The following is a 17,006-nucleotide window of genomic DNA, read 5'->3' on the forward strand; positions in this document are numbered from 1 at the left end:
CTTTACAAAAGAGAGAAGAAGCTAGATTACACTGCCATCTACTGAATGTCTAGACGGAAAACTTTTGTGCACAAAAATTTTTTTTTGTCTTGTATAAAGTTGGGTAAGTGGTTTACCATTGTTAGGCAACATCTTAAAATCCTAGAATTCAAACCCAGTGACAATTTCCCAATATCCTGTTCAAACAAAGATGAAACAAAGCCATGTGGAAAAAGTCAAGTAGGACTGTTTTTACTGTATTTTTCTCATCAGAAAAACAAAAAACAAAATGCAGCCTTCGTGCGCTTAAGACTTCTTTTAAAAAAAAAAAAAAAAAAAAAAAAAAAAACCAACATTACAAGACTTAATTTGTGAGCTGCATCCCAAAATTCCTTCCTAAATTGTGGCAGCTGAAATAATGAGATCTAAATAATTCCAGAAAATGAATTCAACAGATTTGACACATCGTGTTTAATTAACCATATCCAGATGAATTCAGATACAAGGGAATTACAATCATAACACTTGTGTTTAAACAGATCTATAGTAACAAACATGAATACATTCATCAATAACTGTAACTCCAACCTGACATTAGAAACGTCCATTACAGTGTAACAATGCTATCGTTGTCCTTATTCATTTCTACCACAAACACATGAATAAAGCTTCAGATTAAGCAAAGCTACAACTGCTACATTCAAAACAATTACAATGTACCAGTCATATTTGACATTTTATGAGGTCAAATCACTGAGCTAGAATCAAAAACCTGAAAGCTGTAGACAGTGAGCACAGATTGTCACACTCCACGAAGTAAACTAAACATTTATGTATGGAGTTAAAATAATATATATATAAAAAAGAAATGCATGTATACAAATGCACAGATATTCACACTGTATTTGTGGACTGTATTACGGATAAATGTGCATTTTGACACATATTTGTGCAAGGTCGTGACTCCATATTTTTTAACCAACTAAAAGCATTCAAAATATTAGAAAAAAAGTCCTGAATAGCATGAAAATCTGTGAGGAAACTGTGAGGAAAACACATCACACGCACAAAAACCTACAATCCTTGAGGAGTACAAATCAGTAGCAACCAGTGAAAAATGTAACAACTCTCAATCAGTGATTTGACTTTAGAGCCCCCTTATTGCCTTGTGGCAATTTAACAAAAACGGTTTACTATCAACTGAAGCCATCTACATGAAGGCTTGCAAACAAACATATCTCTACATCTCAAATCATATGGGTGAAACCCACAGAATTTCAACAACAGAAGTGTAAAATATTTCAGCTTCATCAGAATGTGCAGCGCAAAACCCCAAATAAAATCCACACCTAAATGTTTAAGAAATTCTAACATAATATTTCCAATGTCAAACTTTTACCTATATTACAAGCCCGCACAAGAATGACATCACATACACACTCATTTCTAAATGGAACTCCAAAAAAACATTTTGTGCAAAAGACAAAAGTTGAAAAACCTCAAAGGCAAGAACATTTACACAGTGCTGGATTCAATCATTGCAGACTATGCAAATTATTAAAACCTCACCTCCACACACATAAATAAAGCTTTTAGATCTAGGAGAAAGGGGCATTGTGATGACACCCATTTAGCATCATTTCAGTTTTCATAATTTTATTTTTTGGCAATTCGTGATAAGGGCATTTTTAACAGATACAGATGGGAGGTTTTGGTCTGTAGCCGCTGACGTTAATTAAAAGGGTTTAAATGCATCATGATATTTCAGCAACAACCAGATTTGCCCTGAGCAAGCTGAATCTTTGAATAGTGCAAATATTGCTTGAGGCCAGAGCCATAAACATATTGAGTTGGGCCCCAAGTGAACCCCAAAAGGGCAACGCATGAGCCTTCCCAAGCAGCAACTAACACTCAAGTTATGACACAGGAAATCATATGCAGTTTCATTTCGTTCAGAACTTAGGAGGAAAGATAATGCATATGCTTTACAATTAATAACCAGACATATTCATTTACACAAGCTAGTATTAAAGGCTGACTGTTTTCTGGCAGATATCTGGCAAGCTTCTGGCTACTCACTGGAGCACTCAAAAAAAAAAAATCCCTATTAGATGCCCTGAAAAAAAATTTTTTAAACGGCCCTTTATGCCCAAGTTAATCTGCCCTTTTGTCTTGAGTTTGCCCTAACATTGTACATTTATGGCTCTGGCTGTTGTGATGGTAATATCACTCACACCTGTATGTTCCTGGTGAAATCACCTGAGGAAGTGAGAAGCACGAGAGAGGAGCCGTCTCCTCCTCACACTACAACCATATCTGGAGCGTGTTCAAGTTCTTTTCCATCCATCGCATGTTGAGCTTAATGGTCTCAATGGCCTCCTGCACGATCCTCATCTGAGAACCATTCGTCCCCAGAGAAGAGAAGAAGTTCTGGGTCTGGACGAGAAAATGAAAACGTTACCGTAGTACAAATACACAAAAGTAAAACTTTACTGTTTTTTATTTTATCAAAGCTATGCATTTTTGGGGGGATGAACAGACCTCCGTGAGATGTGTTTTTGTGGAAAACTGACTGGTTGCGGACATGATGATACTCTGAATGGCAAAGGATCCAACAGGAAACCTTGCATGGAAAAAATGGAAAAGAAAACATTAAATTGTGCACTCAATGTTTTAACATGCACAATAAACATATATAGCGTTTTCTTCAAATGCATTTTGAAAATAAAATAAAAAATACACTAACAATTGTAATATTGAGAAGTAGTATTGTAATTTAAAATAACTGTTATCTATTTGAATATGTAAAATATAAATTATTCTTGAAATGACTAAGCTGAATTTTCAACAGCCATTAATCCAGTCTTAAGTGTCACATGATCCTACAAAAAGATCATTCTTTTGCTGATTTGGTGCTCATAAAACATCTTTTATAATAAATGTTGAAAACAGTGCTGCTTATAATATTTTTGTGGAAACAGTGATATATTTTCAGTATTGTCTGATGAATAGAGTGTTGAAAAGAACAGCCTTTCTATGGAATAGAAATCTTTTGTAACAATGTAAAAGTCTTAACTGTCACTTTCAAACAATTAAAAAGCATTAATTTCTTAAAAAAAAAAAAAAAAATCTTTTTTTTACATAAATATATAAATATATATCTAGAGTGTCAATATCAGGTCATAAAACATTTATAAACTCTGTTTAAGGTATCTTCATGAGCTTGTCATCTTGTTATTACGTTATTACTGTATTATTTGATTATTATTCCGCATAATATTTACAATAAAAGTCTGGATTCAAAAAGACAGAAAATATATGTGCACCGCTCACTTCTGAGTGATTTTATCCCAGTTTTCCTTCAAAAAATTCCAAGCGTAGAGGTAGCCAGCAAAGTTCTTGCATATTGTGTTGATCACCAAAGGAAATTCTTGAGTTTGAATCTCACTTCCATCAAGACTGTTATGTAGAATCCTTAGAGAAAAAAAAAAAAAACATTTCAGGTATGTCTGTACTAACATCTCAAAAGAATTTTCCCTCTTAACGGAACATGCTGCCCAGTCTTACCAAATGATTTTCCGTAGATCCTGAGTGCTGGCCAAAGCATCCAGTGTCTTTCGTTTCTCTTGGTCATTGATGGAGTTTTTATACGTGTCTAGAAGCGTACCCCATCCTTCATCTGTCTGAGCAGCAACTCTGAACACTGTTCTCATGAGATCGCTGGGAATCCTAAAACAACAAGGCATATAACAAGATGTTCCTCTGTTCCTAAGAAATATGCAGCGAGGAGTACAAAAGTCAAGAGCTTTAGACAATAATCACCACACAAACTTACTGAGAAGTCTTGTTGGAAGCGAGCCACTGTTCAAACAGATGCTTGGCCTGTGTTGAGCAGTTCCCTATGTTAAGGGAACATGCCATCTCCAGCAGGGCAGACCGAAGCGTCATCTTTGACACGGAAGATTCCAGATCCCATGACTGACTCGCCATTAAATCTCCAAAATGCTGATCAATGTAACTCTGCAAAGATTAAATTCCAAGAAAACTTTCAAACATGTTTTAGCACTAAATAAATTTTTATAAGATAAAATAAAAGCCCCTCACACAGTAATACCAGTAATGATTAGAACGTTGGCCCAAGTGTTCAAGTGATGAGGAAGACCACAAGTGTGTCAAAAAAAAAAAAAATGCAAGTGTTTCCACAGCTTAATTTTATTTTAAATACTTTGCATTTTAAAATCAACTTCTGAATGTCTGTTCAGTAGTCACAATAACACGACATTATTTAAATTTGTGGTGCTTCTAATGAAGTGATAAAAAGCAGTTGCACAAAATCACCTTCGCACCAATAAAACATAAAAACACTGCATTTCTACCAAATTATATGTAATATCTAACAACTCGCGCAAATCTCGGCAAAAAGGCTCGCGATTTATTTCCAGAACATGATGCACGATGGGGTACACTAAGTCTTGAATACCGCTCTGGAGCTCTCAAGTGGCTTAGACCGCAAGTGTGGGTTTTTGGACAAGGCATAGGTGTGTTGTGAAGAATTACAGTGAGAAGTGATTCGAAAGCATACGGACTCGTCTGCTCTCTATAGCTCCAGCAGTACTTTGATGTCCAACATCGATCGGTCTGTTGTTATTGGGAGATGTGAGGATCTGTGGTACTTACCACTGGAAAAAGCCTAACAGCTAACTTCACGTGAAGCAGCTAAACCAATTACACAATAGCCTCTGGTCTCTTTCCCTGCGTACCACAGCTTAGCATTAGCCATTACACTTTTCTGGCTAAAGGATACAGGCTTGCCTTCCAGTGGTTTTGGCATACCCGTAAACTGTATGGAAAATTCAACCCCTCACAGTTGTCATGAAGGGCAAAATTAGCTATATAGACCAAAAGCAGTTTCTGTACCACAGGGCTATTCAAATCTTGCCCTGGAGGGTCAGTGCACTGCAGAGTTTAGCCCTGATCAAACCCACCTTCCTGTGATTTTCTAATGATCCCAAAGACATCGATTAACAGGCTCAGGTGTGTTTGATCAGGGTTGGAGCTTAACTCTGCAGTGCACTGGCCAAGGCAAGATGTGAATAGCCCTGATGTACCGTATGCAGTCTGTGTGCGTTACGTATGTGGTGCAGAAGCAGCACGGACTCATTGTGCTTTCACACAGGACGCGTTTGCAGTCCGCTACTGATCCACGGCTGTTTAGGCCAAACACACAACATTTGTTCAATATTTTGATTTCAAATCATTTAAAAAAAATAAAAAATAAAATGAAAAACAAAAAAAGCTTTTTCATGATTGTGATACTCTTATCACAGTACAGTAAAAATATTTCGTAGACATTAGTTGAAACTCAAATATAAACAACGTATTATTCATGCACTTGACTTCTAGGTTTGTATAATAAGTTTCTCAAGCGAGTGGCAACACATTTAAACATAACATTTAGTCTACTTTTCTTGTTAGGCTATCACAAACATTTCAAATTAAAAATCACCTCTGACAGAAACAGTCGACTTTTGTGCCTTTTGCATTTAAATCTTTATTACAAGCAATCCCACAGGTCTTAAAGGGTTAGTTCACCCAAAAATCTAAATTCTGTCATTAATAACTCACCCTCAAGTTGTTCCAAACCCGTGAGATCTCTGTTCATCTTCAGAACACAGTTTAAGATATTTTAGATTTAGTCTGAGAGCTCTCAGTCCCTTCATTGAAACTGTGTGTACGGTATACTGTCCATGTCCAGAAAGGTAAGAAAAACATCATCAAAGTAGTCCATGTGACATCGGAGGTTCAGTTAGAATTTTTTGAAGCACCGAAAATACATTTTGGTACAAAAATTAAAAAAATAATGACTTTATTTAGCATTGTCTTCTCTTCCGGGTCTGCTGACGTGTTTTCTGGTGCACCAAATAACAAAGATAACACGTCAGCAGCGTCGTACGTCAAGAGTCACAGCAGTCGCACTCTCATGGACTACTTTGATGATGTTTTTATTACATTTCTGGACAGTATACCGTACATAAATTTTCAATGGAGGGAGAGAAAGCTCTCGGACTAAATCTAAAATATCTTAAACTGTGTTCCCAAGATGGAACGACATGAGGGTGATTCATTAATGACATAATTTTCATTTTTTGGTGAACTAACACTGTAAGGAACTTTGTTTTTCTGCCTCCATAAACGTGCATATATTATGTTGCCATGTTTATCTAAAGGTGGTATTTTTTAACATGGGTGCGCAAAAAAAATATGCAACGCATACTCACTGCAGACGGAGTATGTGTGAAACAGGCATTATACCTTATTTTTTAAAAGGTCCTCTCCACACATGCTCTCTTAACAGTAATTTAGCAGTAAAGACTGTATGTGTGAAAGAGGATAAAGAGAGCCATTTGACAACAACAGCCACTCAAGGTGCTGTAGATAGATGTTGTACCTACCGCCATTCTAGAGGCCAAGTCAAACTCTGATCGTTTGTCCAGCAACCTGTAGATCTGACCAAGCTGGAAGAGAGCTTCAGTCAGGGGAGCCGTGTCTGTCTCATTTCTGATGTACTCCATTAGATTTAAGACCTCTCTGAAAGACACCTTGCCCGATCTGGAGGAAAGATGAAGGGAACATATTCTTGATTTTCACTTATTTACTGAAAAAAATTATACTACCGTTCAAAACGCTGGCTTCAGTAAGAATTGTTTTATTTTTGTATTTTTTAAAGAAATGGACACTTTTATTCAGCCAAGGATGCATTCGATTTTTTTTTTCTGTTGAATTCAGAAAACTCAGCTTTATGTCACAGGAATAAAGTACTTTTTAGAAAACAGTCATTTTAAGCTGTAATAATATTTCACAGTATTACAGTATTTTTTGATCAAATAAATGCAGCCTTGGTGAAGTGAAAAAATATTACTGACAGCAAACGTTTGAACGTTATTGTATCTTAAAAAGAGAAAAAATGACATAATTTAATGCAGAATTATGCTGGTTTTGATGGGTGTTACAGTATTATCATATCACTGAAATGTTCTCGAAAACATACAATACCTACACAATCAACCAACAAACAATACATTTTGACGCAATCATTTCTGGTGATTTTACCAGTTGTTTATGATGGGGTTGTTAAATTTATATTTTCAGTTATTATAAAAACTATTTGCAAAACAAAGAAAAAAAATATTTTAATCTGAACCACTATCATAATCAATAAAATGCTATTTCCAGGTTTTCCATGAATCCTGCAACATCAGCTCTTGTCTAATATCTTCCTTTAAATGCAGATCTACCTAGAGAGAGCAAAGATGTTATTGATGAGAGCTGCTCGGTCTTTACAGGAGAGGACATTCACATCCTTCTTTAAAGCATCAATCAAGTTCTTCCATCCCTCATCATCATAATGCACTATGTAGAAACCATCACTCCTGAAGTTGAACTTCAACCACTTCACCTGATCTGGAAGCTTTAACGTGGCTGGAAAAGATTTAAAGCGACAAACAATATATTACTGAGTATTTCCAGTAGTTGGAAACGTTCTGTTTATGCCAGTACACTCTCACATGCCTCACCTGTTTTGTCCTTGAGATGGAACACTTGCTTGCAGGAGCTGAGAGAACTACAGCTGTCATTAACATACGTCAGAGGAATGTGCCACAGGCTGCTACGGGTAACACAAAAGTGAATCAATTAACATTCCACATCAAGAGAGGCAGAGTTCACATACAGCTTGCTTCTTCAGTAGATCAATATTGGACTTTGACATTAAACAATATACTACTCCTTGTTTAAAACGTTGCTTGCACCTTAAAACAAACAAGACTATTATTTCCTGTGACATACAAGACAGTTTATAAGTTTGGGGTTGGTAAGAACCTTTTTATTTTTATGTTTTTTTGGGAGTCTCTTATGCTCACCAAGGCTGCATTTATCTGATCAAAAATACATTAGAAACATTATTGTAACAAAATATTATTTTGTTTAAATATAACTTAAAATCGTTTTTTTTTTTTCTATTGTCATTCATTGTAAAATGTAATTTATTCCTACGATGGCAAAGCTGAATTTCTAGTATCATTACTGAAGTCTTCAGTGTCAAATGATCCTTTAGAAATTGATGTAATATGCTGAACTGCTGCTCAAGAAACACTTATTATCAGTGTTGAAACAGCTGCTGAATGCTTAAAGTTCATCCCAAAATGAAAATGTTATGTTAATTTACTCACCCTCAGGCTACCCAAGAAGTATGTGACACTTTTGTTTTTCAGTAGAACATTAGAATATGTTTAGCCGAAACCATAGTCCTTGGTTATTTATAAAATGCAATTCAATGGCTACCAGAACTTGAGTCAAAAAAACATATAGAGGCAACACAAAATTACTACCTGTAGCTCCTGATCATATATTGTATAGCCACTGACTTGCATTTTATGAAACACCAAGGACCATGATTTCAGCTAAAAATCTTCTTTACCGTTTTACCATCCTGGATGGCCTGAGGGCGAGTAAATTATCAGCAAATATTCATTTTTGGGTGAACTATCCCTTTAATATTTTTGTGGAAACATTTTTTTCAGGATTCTTTGATTAATAGTAAGAAACACTTTGGATTAATGATTAAGAATAATAATACTTAAACAAATCTTACTGAGCCCAAACTTTTGAAAGCTAGTTTTAATACAACTTTCACAGCTTACATTCTCCTAATTCATTAAGATGTTTAGATCAATCTTCACAGTTGCAGTAAAAGTCCTTTACCTGTCGCCCGTGCTGTTTTCAGCGTTCAGAAGGAAATGTTCTTGTGTCAGTGTCACTTGTGTGCCTTTTCTCTCCACTGTGACCAGAGGAAAGCCCTTATGAACAGTCCAGGTGTTCATCATCTCAGATACATTTACGTTTTTGTTGCTCACCTATGGAGAACATGTATGTCAATACACAATTATAAATCCACAGCTCAGATGTCAGCTCAGTTGCTTCATCATTATATAAAAGTGCACATTGTTTAATTTTGTAACTGCCTTCATCATACTCAAAACAACTCTTTGTTTTGTTCTTGTGAATAATGAAATGCAATCACTTTGCAGACATCATACGTTCATCTCAATTAGAAAAGGTCTGACCTGGGAAAGACTATTCCATAAGTCTTCACTTTCTGTGTTTGATAGGCTATAGTTTTGTAAGTACTCGATCACTCCTTTTCGAAACTCCCCATCTGCGAGTGTTGCATTGAGCATCAGCAGTATTGAAGCCCCCTGGATGAAAAGGCAGACCAAGAAACGTGTTCAAGTTCTGAGAATAGCTACAGACTCAATAACACTCAATGACAAATGATTACATTGCACCAGTTCGTAAAAAGACGGTTAAGTAAAGCCACTTCACAAGCAACAGGTAACTTATGAAGTACCTTCTCATAAGACACAGCATCAAACATCTCTTCCACCTGCTCAGGGGTGCTCACCACAGTGGACACTGGGTGGGATGAGTTCAATGCATCTTTGGCCAGCGCTTCAAAGCGAACCTTTAAGAATTCAGTGTCCTGGATATGAAAGACACACAATCAAATATAGACATTCTGAATGACACACATTGTAATAGGGGTTTTCCCATCATAGGAGTCAATGAAATCGACTCAACTCCATTTACTTTACATCAAAACAAAGAATGCAAGATTGCAGTTATTATTACACACTACATGTATTATTTTTTCCCCCCAACATGAAGCCTTAAATTCAGTTTATTAAAACGGCACATTTTTTGCATGACGGTCCAAATTAGAGATGGCATTCTAGTAGGGCTGAAACGATTCCTCGAGTAACTTGATTACAAAAAATTATCGAATTTTTTGATGCATTTAAAAAATAAAAAATAAAAAAATTCTAAAAAAGGAAACTTAGTTGTTGATTTTAAGAGACCCAGGAGTCTTATTTCTTGCATAATTAATATTGCACTTTAATTAAGCAAAAACACATTTTATCCGTTTATTCGATAGAATTTTTGGTAGAATACTCGATTACTAAAATATTGGATAGCTACAGCCCTACATTCTAGCCTATCAACATTATTTCCTAGTTATTGCCAATTCCTAATTTTACAGAAGTAAACGTCACGAGAAACAGCACTGTTAGAAGAATTAAATAAACAAGAGATAAATTAACATATTCCATTATGAATTAATCCAAGTCATCATAGTTGGATTATGGTGCTAAATGCCCATGATCATCTCTTGTTTTATGCACAAAAAGAGCCTTGGACAGGAGAGTTCTAGACACTGATTAATAATTAATATGATACATTCTAGGAATGCATCGAAATTAAAATTAAAAACAGAAAATTTGGGATGCACTTGGACGAAAAACCCCAAACAGAAAATGATTTTTATTCATTATTTATTGTGTTATTCTTTAATACAAAATAAAGGTGTAATAATTTAAAAAATGTAACTCAATCATTTTAATAATACTGAATTAAAAAAATACAAGCCAATAAAATAAACACACTTGGACAGAAATAAATAATAATAAATATTAATACATAATTTTATTCAGTTCTCTCAACAGAATCAGATTTTTTTTCCCCGTTTAATTATCTCAATATTGTGTAGTCCTACAAAAGCTATTATTATCAGAGCATGTGAGTAGAGCGTAGTATAGTGTCACACGAGAGGGTAGCATCATTTTACCAGCGCTCTCTACTAGTATAGCTGTACTACACCATGTTTCAGCACAGTAGTGCTATTGCAAACAGGAACAAGTATACTACATAGAAATGTCCTGCTGGCGTGTTATTTGAGTCACAACACTAGTGTAAGAGTAAAGCCTGCGTGCTGAACATTGCTGGATGGTGCGACTCACCATATGGTTTTAGCCATTTCTCTTTTGGCCAAAAACCAAAAATGCAATTTTCTCGTACATTTTTCGGCCAAAATTTCAGTGCATCCCTAATACATAGAAACATACTCTAGGGCCATTCAGAGACAAGGACTCTTCTCAATTTCCCAACACTAAATTAAAAAAAAAAATATTGAAAGAAACAAAGGGTAATTCTTAATTTAGACTAATACTTACCATATCAAGGTCAGGGAACACGGTTTCAATCGACAAGTACTGCATGTAGGTTGCAAATCCTTCATTAAGCCAAAGATCATTCCACCAACTCATAGTGACAAGATTTCCAAACCACTGAACAGAAAAACAACAGTACATGACACAATGAACACAGCATTTCCGACTAGCCTTTTCAACTGAACTGAAAGACATTACGTTTTAGTTTATAATATATGTTTTATGTCAATACACCATTTTGTCATTTGCTTCTCCCAAAAATTTGCAGTGAAAGCTTAAAGGGATAGTTCACTCAATCATGGGTGCACATCATTCACTCATCATCATTTATTCACTCTCACATAGTTGAACACAAAAGAGGATACTTTGAAAAATGTTGGTAACAGGTGCTGGAAGCCAATGAATTCAATATATATATATATATATTCTGTACTATGGAAGTCAATGGCTTCTGTTGCCAACTGTTTTGTTACCAACATTCTTCAAAATATCTTCTTTTGTCTTCAACAGAAGCAATGAAGTTATGCAGGTTTGGAACAACATGAGATGAGTAAATGCTTCATTTTTTGGTGAACTTTGCTTTTAAGAGACACAACTTGAAGTCGGTCAACATTGTAATCAAAGCTGAATGTAAACGATACATAAGTACACACACCCTTGTAAAGCAGCCAGCAAACTCAGATATTTCTATCATGTGCATTTAAACGTGACTATCATTTCCCTGTCATGAGAACGTTGCTTTATTTATAAAGTGACTTACCTGGTGGGCTAGTTCATGAGCAATGACAGAGGTCACCAGTTGCTTGTCTATAGAGGAAGAATTACTCCCTACTAGCAAAGTGGTCTCACGGAATGTGATCAGTCCCCAGTTCTCCATGGCTCCAGCGAGGAAGTCAGGAATGGCCACTAGATCTATTGATTTTAAAAGGACATTCGGTCATATCACTGGAAATAAACACTTTGAGGTTGGTTATTTGTAAAGCAAAATTAGTGTGTATGTGCAGCTATTTTAGAAATCTAATAATCCCTGTTTGAAGAGTTTCTTTAAGGAAAGGTGTCTCACCCAGCTTGCTTAACGGGTAAACGTTGTCAAAGAATGCATTGTAAAACTCCAACAGTTTACAAGCTGTGTTCAGAGCATACTGCACTTGATCCTTTTTGTCTGGAACCGCATATACAGACACCTGCACAACATTTGGAAAAAAAATAATAATAATAATAATACCATAATGCAGTATGTTTACATTATATTTGTAAACACAAGACACTGATTTTGAGAAGAACACATACCGTAGTATTAGAGACATTATTACTGACACCGATGAATTCAGCCACAATAAATGCAACTAGGTAAGTGCTCATTCTAACACTTTCCTTAAACTCATCTTCTTGAAGCCCATTTTTTAAATCTGTGGTTTTGACCTAGAAAATAAAACAAATTGGGCAATAAAATTACAAAACCTATAATCTGAGAAAAAAAAATGTATGACAATATTTATAACTATCAAAAAATATAAACACTAAAATGATATATAAAAATAAAAAGTAATAAAACAAATAGAAGCGGTAGTAAAATTGATATATAACCAATTACTTTTAAGAAATTATTTAAATATTGTATTGAGCAGTCTCTTAAATTAGAAAGACTCAAATAAAATAAACCATACAAAACATGTATGACCTAAAAAAAACAGCAATGGAAATGTGTTATGTATTAGCCTCTTAATTTAAAGTTAAAAAGCAGATAAATCAATCGAACAAACAAACAAAAATATCTACCTTGGGCATGTTTGAAAGGCTGATGTACTTGCGTTCTCTGGTCATCTTAATTGTAAAAGTTGATTTGAAAGCTGGCTCGTCAAAACAAGGGAAAGCCTTGCGAGCAGCCAAGGGCTCAAACTGAGTAGCGGCCAAAACTCTAGAAGACAGATGGAGTGAATTAAAGGATGTGTCTGAGAGGCATAAAGATATAACTAAGTAACGGGCAATCAATACACTGAAGCTGAATAGTTCAATCAAATTTATCCCGACCGTTCAGAAGGTTACACAAATGGTTAAATGGGCTGCGAATACCTTTTTGTACCATTTGTGTCAACATACGAGCTGTTGTAGAAGCCATCATAGCTGTTGGAGAGCTTTGCTGTGTAATTAATGTTCAAAACATACTGTCCATTCTTAAGATCTTCTGGAAATTTGATGGCGATTTGCTGCCAAGGTTTGTACTCCAGGACGTGGACCTCTTTACCGTCAAAAGAGACCTTGCTTATGTTCAAATCAGAACTGTGAAGGACAATATTCTTTGTTTCATTCGATACTTGCACCAAGATGGATACACTGCCTTGGAAGGTCATGAAGGTCAGGTTGGGATGGAGTGAAATATTGTAATGCACAGGATGCACACTGGGCGGTAACCTCAACTGGGTCCATGGGAAAAGTTCACCACTTGTGGAAATTGGATAGATGCTGTCCATGGTCGAATTGGACTTCCTGCAGCCTTTTCTGGTAAAAGTGCAGCCTGGAAGGAAGTAGACGACCATAATCATGGAGGCCACCAGCACCAGGATGAGAACACCTACCACCGTTGTCTTAGTCGAAGGCTTCGGGCACGATCCAGAGTACTGCTGGCGGGTGTAGGATGAGGCGACGCTGCGCTGGTTGGAACTGCGATTCATGAAGGACATTCCAAGAAGACGGGCAGACGATTCGTAATCTTCCTCATCTTCATCCAGGTCGTTTTCTCCAAGGCCTCGGACTAACAGTCGCGAGCTGCGGGGTTCATAGACCGCATCGTCTGAGTCGATGGCGTAGGAAGGGGACTCCGTCGCCAAATCCACCACATCCGGCTCTTCCTCAAACATGCTGTTCTCAATCATGTTCCTGGGCAGTGGAGCTCTTTCTGTAGGTTACAGTGGAAACAGAAAAGGGTGTGTGAATACAAAAGCACAGTTTTTAAAAGTGGCTTCCTGTTGAGAAGAGTGCTACAGTCTGAGATAACTGAGCACTTTTCTGGAAAGTTGAGTGATTTCGTAGTCCGCCTACGCCTAGTGTTTATGTCAAGAGTGTAAAAAGAAGAAAAGATATGATAGTGAAACTAAAGATGAAAGAAGCTCCTTTCATGCATCTGTGCAGACAAACATTAAGACTGTTCCAGTAAATACTTGCACCCATAACCACAGGCTGTGACTAATGTACAGCATAAACTATTTTATACTCAATTCAAAAAATATGTTGCAAACTTTTGTCTGCATAAGATTTGTCAATACTAACAGAAAGTCATTGTGGTGTTTACACGGTTCCTCTTTTACTTCCTTCTTCAACAGAGAATTAGACTTAATAAATTCAATAACAAATCAAGGCACTGCACTGCTAAAGTTAACAGTGATTAAATGACCATTTAACACATTGCTTGAAACCACTGATATCCTACTGGCTGACCCGCTGACATGCCTGCACTCTTGTTCTTTAAGTGACCTGAATTTCAACTTCTTTTTAACAAAATCACATGCCTCATTTACTGTTAGTGCAACCCTTTCATTTAGTACTGTGCAGAGTTTGTAAAATCTTCAGCAAACACTTGCTACAGTTCCTTTGCAAATCTCACGAAAACATGTCAAGGACACATTTTATGACCAATCACATATTTTGAATATGTGATTAAAATTCAGCCTATTTTTTACATTTCAAAAAATTATTATAGCTACACTGATAAATCATTTATAATTTGTCATTTTTATTATAGTAAATGCTCTACAATATTCAATAAAAAAAAATAGACTTTTCACGATTCACGATTACTTTAAGTACATTTGGTTCTCACATTTTAATTACAATAATAATAATAGGCATTCAAAGTTTTTTTTTGTAATTCCCATTATTCACAGTGGTGCTTCTCGTTACATTTTCTTTACTGTATGATTCCTTAAATCAGCATAAAGGCTGAAAAAACTAAATTCCTTGATGTTTAAATAATATACAATTTAATAATGTATTTTGCATGACAGTATTAAGAATGCGACATTTTGTTCCATTGTAATATATATATATATATATATACACACATCAGGAAGTCAACAACGGAAAGGTTTTTTTTTTTTTGTCTGCCACTGACAGACATCTGTATTTCGTGACAGTTAGATGATTGAAGCTCTTAAGTAACCTAAACTAGAAGACAAGATAGTACTAAAAATTTACAACCAGCTGGTCAATGTGTCAAACTTAAGCAAGACCACAAAACACAAAGTAGCAAATGTCACCTTGCCAAGATTTAAACAGGATTTGTGCAAAACATGACATATCTTTGTAAATTAGAGTTTGATGCACGCAGACTGACAGATCAAGAGTTAAATGGAATATAAAGTCTAATGCAGACTGCTAACAGCAGAGCACTGTGAGACATCACGTGAATGACAGTCACCAAAACAAATAAACCACTGATCTAATTTACTGACATTTCCACCCCCTCATAAACATTAATACAAGTTTATTTAATCAGAGCTCCTGTCACGACCTACTGTGAACTTTGTGAAGTAGATCCACTGATGGCTAACTAACGTTATTTAAATGTTATTCATAGTGTCTGTTAGCCTGCTTGAACTTTGCACACATTATCTTTCGTTTTAACCAACACCATAACTAAGTTGATTCTTAAAATCATTGACACACAACAAGAACCGTGATAAAACAAGTTATCACACTACAAGAGAAAAACTTGAAGAGATGAAATGTCATTATGCATAATAAATCGTCGCGGCTAGCGGTAGCATGTTAGCTGATAACTTTATGCAGGGCACGACCTCGAATAAAGAGCCTTACCGCTTTCAAACGTCTCCATGCTTAAATGTTTAAATGCAGGTCTGAAGTAAAAAAAATAAACCCAAAACAAAACAAAAACTAATTCTGTTTCAATTGAAAGTGCGGGTATTTAATCCTGGGAAGGTTGAAGAGTCACACATTCATTCAACGCAGGAACACATCAGATAACTGGTGCTAGCTTAGCATCGTTAGCCTAATCTACAGCTCTCTCACTTCACTGCATTAAAATGATCGCTTATTGAACCATCATCACTGCACACTGTTTATCGATACAACAGCGAACACGAGCTGAAAGCGGTAATCACTGCTGTCAAGCAACCTGAGTTTTACTTCCCACTTCAGCTTCCCCGTTTAAAGGGGCAGTGTTCCCAAAACTGGCCATTCTGACGTGCTGTTCTAAACCCGTATGCCTTAATGTTTTCCCTGTCGTTCGTATTTATGGAAAAATGAATGAAAATCATTATCTATCTATCTATCTATCTATCTATCTATCTATCTATCTATCTATCTATCTATCTATCTATCTATCTATCTATCTATCTATCTATCTATCTATCTATCTATCTATCTATCTATCTATCATCTGTGGACTGGAGCTTCACCAGGGAAAGTATGCTTGACTATTATTATTTTTTTCTCATTCTGCTGATTCTGGTTTCCAAGCATTCGGTCTAATATCTCCTTTTGGGTTTCACTGAAGACCGAAACTAAAATGGGTTTGGAACGAGTAAATAATTACAGAGCTTTAATTTTATGTGAACTGTCCCTTTAAGACGCCGGTGCCTCTGCCCTCCCAGAGAAATACAGTAAACTGAACTTGCTGCATGGCTGGCATATCGATTATTTTATCATTAAAGACAACATCCCATATACAATTACACAAACACATGTAGCTCTATGAATTAAAAATGTTCTAAAGTCTGCAAAAAAATAAAATAATAATAAAATAAAATAAAATAGCAGCAAATCTAAATATGAAAAATAATCAAGAGGTCATAAAAAGATTAATTCATACCAATAGCTCCGTATTCCGGCTGCTGATTTAAATGGTTTGCCGATTCCATGGGCTAAGACTGACTGACATGCTCAACAAGAAAAACTGTAATAGCGTCACTGTTCAGCAGTTTGGAGAATCACATGCAAACAATTTGA

At 35.9% G+C, this 17,006-nt stretch overlaps 1 protein-coding gene across 3 annotated transcripts; it reads right to left on the reverse strand.

The window, feature by feature from the left end:
* Nucleotides 1-426: 426 nt before the first annotated feature.
* LOC113080511 (leucyl-cystinyl aminopeptidase-like) lies at nt 427-16,933 on the reverse strand. 3 transcript variants are annotated; one of them, XM_026252673.1, is made up of 18 exons: nt 16,870-16,933; nt 13,116-13,938; nt 12,822-12,960; nt 12,333-12,464; nt 12,106-12,226; nt 11,803-11,954; nt 11,046-11,159; nt 9,386-9,517; nt 9,102-9,233; nt 8,740-8,891; nt 7,554-7,642; nt 7,275-7,458; nt 6,432-6,588; nt 3,815-3,999; nt 3,547-3,708; nt 3,313-3,453; nt 2,521-2,602; nt 427-2,415 (listed from the first exon to the last, which is right to left on the reverse strand). In XM_026252673.1, the coding sequence occupies exons 1-18, from the start codon at nt 16,916-16,918 to the stop codon at nt 2,284-2,286; spliced, it is 3,078 nt and encodes a 1,025-aa protein (XP_026108458.1). In that variant the 5' UTR covers nt 16,919-16,933; the 3' UTR covers nt 427-2,283. The 3 variants fall into 3 exon arrangements, with proteins under 3 accessions (XP_026108458.1, XP_026108451.1, XP_026108464.1); XM_026252666.1 differs by having other exon boundaries at nt 7,554-7,645; XM_026252679.1 differs by lacking the exon at nt 16,870-16,933 and adding an exon at nt 15,855-16,217 and having other exon boundaries at nt 7,554-7,645.
* Between the last annotated feature and the right edge of the window lie 73 nt (nt 16,934-17,006).

This window comes from Carassius auratus, chromosome 5 (assembly GCF_003368295.1).
Source record: "Carassius auratus strain Wakin chromosome 5, ASM336829v1, whole genome shotgun sequence".
NCBI lineage: Eukaryota > Metazoa > Chordata > Actinopteri > Cypriniformes > Cyprinidae > Carassius > Carassius auratus.

Excerpts from the sequence above, each read along its gene's own strand:
- LOC113080511 (XM_026252666.1), bottom strand. The coding sequence starts at position 16,918 with ATGGAATCGGCAAACCATTTAAATCAGCAGCCGGAATACGGAGCTATT. Across the intron at positions 8,892-9,101 it reads TATGGAATAGTCTTTCCCAG|GTGAGCAACAAAAACGTAAA; the intron begins GTCAGACCTTTT and ends TGTTCTCCATAG. Across the intron at positions 2,603-3,312 it reads TGGGATAAAATCACTCAGAA|GTTTCCTGTTGGATCCTTTG; the intron begins GTGAGCGGTGCA and ends TTTCCATGCAAG.